Genomic DNA, 6,468 nt, shown 5'->3' with positions numbered 1-6,468 from the left:
CTAACTAACTATAACTAAAAGTGAATTACTTATTTTACGTAAATAATAATAAATTTAATCAGGTACATACATTTATTTATTATTATTTGATAAGTATATTATATAAAATCACAGAAGTCATTTCAATACATGCATAAATTACATTTCCTAAAAATAAATCATTATACTTAAAAAAATTAAATTATTCTACAATAATTTCTAACAAAATTTAATGGGATATTTGTTGCGATAAATCTTCAGCAATTTTTCAAAATTTGGTTCCCACGTTGTTAAATAGAGATTATAATTGTGTACTGACCTTGAAACTAATGGCTGCAAATTTATAACATGCAGAACAATACATGAATCTTTCAATTTTTGTAACAAATGTAATGTATAAATTTGCTAAATATCAAGTAATGCGCGCATGCAGTGACACGCATTGCATGGTGGGGATATGATCCAGGCCTTGTTATTCCTAATACCTGCAGTTCAGTAAAAACACGAAAAGCCCCAATCTTATCGAGAAATAATTAATGCTCAGTTAAACTGTAATTTTACTAGACTACAGGTTCACTCAGCACTAATGGCACTAACAGACGGACAAATAAATTGGATAAACAAGTTGTTTAGACTGTTAAAAGGGAAATCTGTGTTCACACTGGGATATTTTAAAGCAAGTTTTTGTCGTTTCTTGTTTCTTGTGTTAATAATTTACAGCAAATTGATTAACATATGCCATTTTATAATGAAAGTTAGATGTACCCCTTTGATTTTCACTAGTACCCCTGGTTGAGAACCACTGATTTACAGCATCAGAAATGCATCATTTCTTGAAAGAGAACTGCACAACTTTTTGGATATTTTCATTTAAGTACTTACAATGTTACTGAATCATTAAAATGATGGCATAGAATTAGTGACAGAGAAATAAGATGCATGGCATTAGAGATTGCTAATTACAACACCTTACGTTATGTCTAAGATACACTGTATTTTCGAGATACTAAACCATTAAAAATTGCATCTTACGTTTAAGTAAATGTGGCATATATTTTGATTTATATTGGAACTGGAAGAGATTATTATTTTACTTTCCCAGCTGTTATAACAGAGGGAAAATATGGCAATCTGGCAAAAATTTTACATTTTTGGACTTTGGACACCTTGAAATGTCAAGAAATGCAAAAAATTTTGGGGGTAATTTCTGCATGTGTGATGTTAGTGTGTGTTTGGGGGCATAATTCCATTCACTCTGTTTGAAGCTTAATTAACAACTCGTGCTTTTTGTCGAGAATTTCTGAAATTTTGCAGGGAGGTTTGTTTATTAGGGGGTCGATGCTATTAAATTATGGTGATTAAAAGTCAAGGGATGAGGAGATAATGGGGGTTGTTTATATCTCTGCAAGGTTGGACTTAATGATGATTTTACTTCTTAGCATTTACAATTTTTTTCATAAAACTCATCCCTACCATCAAAATTAAGCTTTTTGCCATTTTATAATAGTTAAAAATATAAATTTTTTAATAAAATATGCTAACATATGGCACCACCAAAATTTTAAATGCTGGGAAAGTGGAGCAACTTGTTGCTGGTTTATTTTTCATATCTGAGAAAAGGTGGATGCATTTCAAATTACAAAGAAGTGTAGAAAAATTATCGTTTATAATAATGTTTAATTATTATTATTATGGCTTAAATTATATAGTATTTAAATTACTTGAAATGAAGTATTTGTTAAATATGTAAATTTGCAGGCAATGACTATGAACCATCTGTAATTCTTTTTACATTAATCTGTTTTGTCTTCATTACTGTGAAAAACATGATTATAACTTTCATTATATTAATAGTTAAAAATATAAATTTTTTAATAAAATATGCTAACATATGGCACCACCAAAATTTTAAATGCTGGGAAAGTGGAGCAACTTGTTGCTGGTTTATTTTTCATATCTGAGAAAAGGTGGATGCATTTCAAATTACAAAGAAGTGTAGAAAAATTATCGTTTATAATAATGTTTAATTATTATTATTATGGCTTAAATTATATAGTATTTAAATTACTTGAAATGAAGTATTTGTTAAATATGTAAATTTGCAGGCAATGACTATGAACCATCTGTAATTCTTTTTACATTAATCTGTTTTGTCTTCATTACTGTGAAAAACATGATTATAACTTTCATTATATTATGATTATGATAATTTGCTGCATGACAACTTTTCAGTATTTTTTCAACAAATTGTGCTTGATCTATTATACTTCTATTCACTAGTTTGTTTTCACTCTTACCTTAGGGCTTTATTGTTAAATCTGCCCATTACTAGATATATATATATAACAATGACAATCTTTAAAACAAATGTATAATGATAAGATAAATAATAAATTGATTAGTTAAAGTAGAAAAGTGATGCAATGAGGTTAAAATCATGCTGCAAAAATAAAAAAATTTAATACGACTATTTCATTTACAAATAATAATAATAATAATAATAATTTTTTATGGGTGTGTAAAAACTTGATTTATAGAGAAAGGCTTTGTTATATGTTTATGCAATTTGTTGAAAATACAGATTAACTTAAGTAAAGATATTTCTAAATATTCATTTTTATTTATTTAAACTTCAATGAAACTTCTTATATCCAACTTTTTATCTGTATTGTTAATTTGACCATGTCAAATTGATGATGTGTCTGATAATTTATATTCTATGTAATAAATTATTTTCATCAGTGCTAGTAAATTCAAATATAAGAACAAATTGAGTATATACAGTTTTATTTATTAATGTCATTTAGAAATTGGATAGTACCTCAATATCTAGTGGTTAAAATACATTTAGAACTGTGTTCGATGCTTCCCAGTTTCAGTTTTTTTTTTTATAGACTATATTTAGAAATAGCTGATTCATGTTCATAATCATTGTAATAATTATCATAATTGGCTTACCTGAATACAAATTTGCTTATTTTTCTTGAGTTTGATATTGGCTTTTTCGAAGTCATGGATAATTTCATTAAGATTTCCGTGATCAAAAAAAGCCAAAATAAATAAAAATTTCTTTCACGGTCGCTTGTTTCATTGTGTGTGATTTGAGCATTACCCAAGAAACGAACATTAATTTATATAAAAAGTTTAATAGTTTTTGATATTTTAAAGAGTTTGGGAATTAAATGAGTAATATATTAAAATGTTTTTACTTCAGATGTTATTACCATTGAGAAGACAGGAGAATATTTTCGTCTTTTGTATGATGTGAAAGGTCGTTTTATCCTACATAGAATTACTGCTGAGGAAGCTAAGGTATTTAATAAAATTGATCTACAGATCATACATATTTTTTAAACCATGATTCGTAGTATTTGCACCATTAAAATTAATTTTTCAGAATATATCTACTTATATTTTCTGACAAGAAAACTATGGTGCCATATTAATATGATGGTTCCAAAATTTGTGTGTATTGTATGCACAAATTATTTCACCCATTTTACAGTTATATGAATGAAAATTATGCTATTTAATTAAAAAATTTAAAATGTAATAAGTTTTGTAATTAATTGTTATTGTTTTTATTTTAGTATAAACTATGCAGAGTGAAGCGAGTTCAGGTTGGCCCGAAAGGTATTCCATTTTTGGTTACTCACGACGGCCGAACAATTCGTTATCCCGATCCTTTGATTAAGGTGAATGATACCATTCAGTTGGATATTGCAACTGGAAAGATAATGGATTTCATTAAATTTGACATTGGTAAGTTTCTTTGTGAATGAGTTTGTTTATATAATTAATACTTTAGTATTTTATTACAACCAGGGCTGTGGAGTCATAGTTGGGAGGAATTTCTGGCCAGAGGAGTTGGAGTCGTGAAAAATGTGTAGACTGGCATTTTAAATTTAGTTTTTTTTATTTAAATGAAAGAAAATTTATTTTGTTTAATAATTTTTTAAAATGTTTTGTATTTTGTTATAATTCATNTTCCTAAGATTTGCTTCGGCAAGGTCTGGAACGTCTCCCTGGGGCGAGGTAAGGCATGGACGACTTGGCTCATGTCAGGCAACGTCGACCCCCCCCCCGGTCGATTCTCGCCTCTCATTTATACCCTCTGGTCTCGTGATCGTTTTTCACCAATTACAGAATTTTTTGGATAAGGACCGGGTGATTCAGTTGCGGGTTCCGTTGGGAAAGGAAGTTACTCCGGGGACGGAAAGATGAACATTCTTGGAAAATTTCGAAAAAAAAAACCAAAAAGAAAATGGAGGGTTTCTTTGTTAAAACTATTTTATAGTTAATATTATAATTCTGTTGATTTATTTAATTGTTCTTGATTTGGGCCGCTTCTCACATTTATATTGATGAATAATAATTACTTATAAGTAAAAATGGGATAATTTGAGATATTTTATTCAATACTGGGACTGTCCAGTTAATGCAGGATGTCTGGTCACTTTAGCTCTTTGATGAATGACTTTACTGGTGGCTCTCAAATCTTCCACTGTCCACTAGTGGTCAAGCGGTTACGTTCCCTGAACACTGGGACTGTGATCATGGGTTTGTATTTTCCCAGGACAGGCTGGCCGAGGAGTTTCCGAGTTTTCTCCACATCTGTAACATCTGAATAGGGCCAGTTACCATTAAAAAGACCTCCCGGAAGGCATCCCCCATAGGCAGATTGCCCAAGTGTTGCATTGCCATACCTTAAAACAAGCCCATCTTCCAGAGTGAGTGAGTTTTGAAAAAAATTAAAATTTACAGAAGAATTAATATCTCGGTGACCAGAATACGACCCCTGGATGTTTAATCACTCATATTGTGTGAAGATATGCATTCACTCTGATGTTTCCTAGGTTGTGTCACAGACAAATGCCTGCCAGGCTAATAAACTTGTAGTTTGACAATCTGGGTAGATTTGTTGCCCAGATGAATATTTCAACATGTCTACATGTGTGAAAAGTCTTGTGCCTTACAATGCAATTATTCATTCCAATGAAATTCTATGCCTGAGTTTTGCCCATCCAGGAAAACACCCAGATCATGTGGAAGTGGCTTTAAGGTCAGCCTCTGGAGATCTTGAATTGAAATAAGGCGTGTAACTTCAAGAAAGTTTCATGAATTGATTGTCCTGAGTAATCTCTCACCATCTGACCAGCCTAAGATGGGTTTAGTTGAACCCATAGTGGGTATGGGTAAAAGACCTTCTTCATGTCTAGTTGTAAATGAAATTTTAAAAAACCAGTAATTATATAGGGATATTTCTTCTCGTGAAGTGGGTCTGAAAAATGGTGAGTGGAAACGTGTTAAAATCGGTTTTAATCCTTGATTATTTGACTTCATATTTGTTTCAACGCGATATGTATAAATGTATATTATATTTTATATTATATTAGCGTATTTTGGTAAATAAATATGTATGTATTATAAAGAAATTTGAACTTAAAAAATGGCAGATTCTTTCAAGATTTTTTACATTGAGATCGTTGCGTTATGAATTAGGAAGAAACATCTGGAATTAAAATATTTTAATTCCAGTTTTATGTTCTTTTTCACGTTACTTTGTATGAATTAATTTGTTTGAATGTTATGTTCTTTTGTTTAACTGTTCCGTGTAACACATACAGAAAGTGCTGATTTACTCTTTATTCATTCATTATATTACTTAAGTATAATCACGTTTGAAACAAAAGTATAAAATGCTTTTATTAATTTTAGGAAAAATGTTTGTTTCAGATTTATTCATACCAATGTATAGTGACTTAAAAGTTTTTATACAGATAAAACTTCATTCTTTACACACTTAAATCTATGGTAATACAAAGTTAATTGGTATTTTACCATTAATTTTCATACTCAAAGAATAATAATAATTACTTTGTTTTAATAAAAATATAATTTACACTCATCCCTTAAATATTGCTCAGAAATGTAATCATACAGTCTCTTGTATGAAATGCAAGTTATTATGAGACTAATTATTGTAATTGTAAAATAGAAGTTTATGATGATATACTCCAGCCTGAAGTGACCAGATTTACTGAATTTCAATCTGAGATGCTCTTAAAAATTGAAGGTAGGAAATATAGGGTGTGATGATGATATTTGAATGATTTCATTACTTAAATAATGTTCGTGGGTAGCCTGAGGTAGGACGAAGTCGTACCTCTTTTTGATAGGCAAGTTTGGTGAGAACTGCCCACTGGTCAGTGGATGGCTTGTTTATGGGTTTTTCTATCCCGGAAAGTTGGGATTCTTTTGTCAGGTCGAGTGGAGGCGGTGAGAGGGGTTGTCGGTAAGGTGTGAGCGATACTCGAAGTAAAGATGACTTTTAAGAACAAAACAACATTTATATTTGGTCATACCTCTGGTTGATTTGAATTAGTTTCCTAAGATTTGCTTCGGCAAGGTCTGGAACGTCTCCCTGGGGCGAGGTAAGGCATGGACGACTTGGCTCATGTCAGGCGACATCGACCCCCCCCCCCCCCC

General features: G+C 30.8%; 1 protein-coding gene and 1 non-coding gene across 2 annotated transcripts in view; both read left to right on the top strand.

Annotated features, from left to right (window-relative positions):
• LOC111637620 (40S ribosomal protein S4) overlaps window positions 1-6,468 on the top strand; it is a 28,574-nt gene that overhangs the window by 14,531 nt on the left and 7,575 nt on the right. The window contains exons 4-5 of the mRNA XM_023383189.1: window positions 3,194-3,291; window positions 3,570-3,691. Coding sequence (XP_023238957.1) covers window positions 3,194-3,291; window positions 3,570-3,691 — 220 coding nt within the window. The remainder of the gene's footprint in view (window positions 1-3,193; window positions 3,292-3,569; window positions 3,692-6,468) is intronic.
• LOC111639049 lies at window positions 2,973-3,107 on the top strand. Its single transcript, XR_002759007.1, has one exon. It is a non-coding gene; the product is annotated as a small nucleolar RNA SNORA16B/SNORA16A family (small nucleolar RNA).

This window comes from Centruroides sculpturatus, unplaced genomic scaffold (genome assembly GCF_000671375.1).
Source record: "Centruroides sculpturatus isolate CEXI.00-Female unplaced genomic scaffold, Cexi_2.0 scaffold100, whole genome shotgun sequence".
Classification (NCBI taxonomy): Eukaryota; Metazoa; Arthropoda; class Arachnida; order Scorpiones; family Buthidae; genus Centruroides; species Centruroides sculpturatus.
Note: the sequence above shows the minus strand (reverse complement) of the source record. Positions and strands in the feature narration are given on the sequence as shown.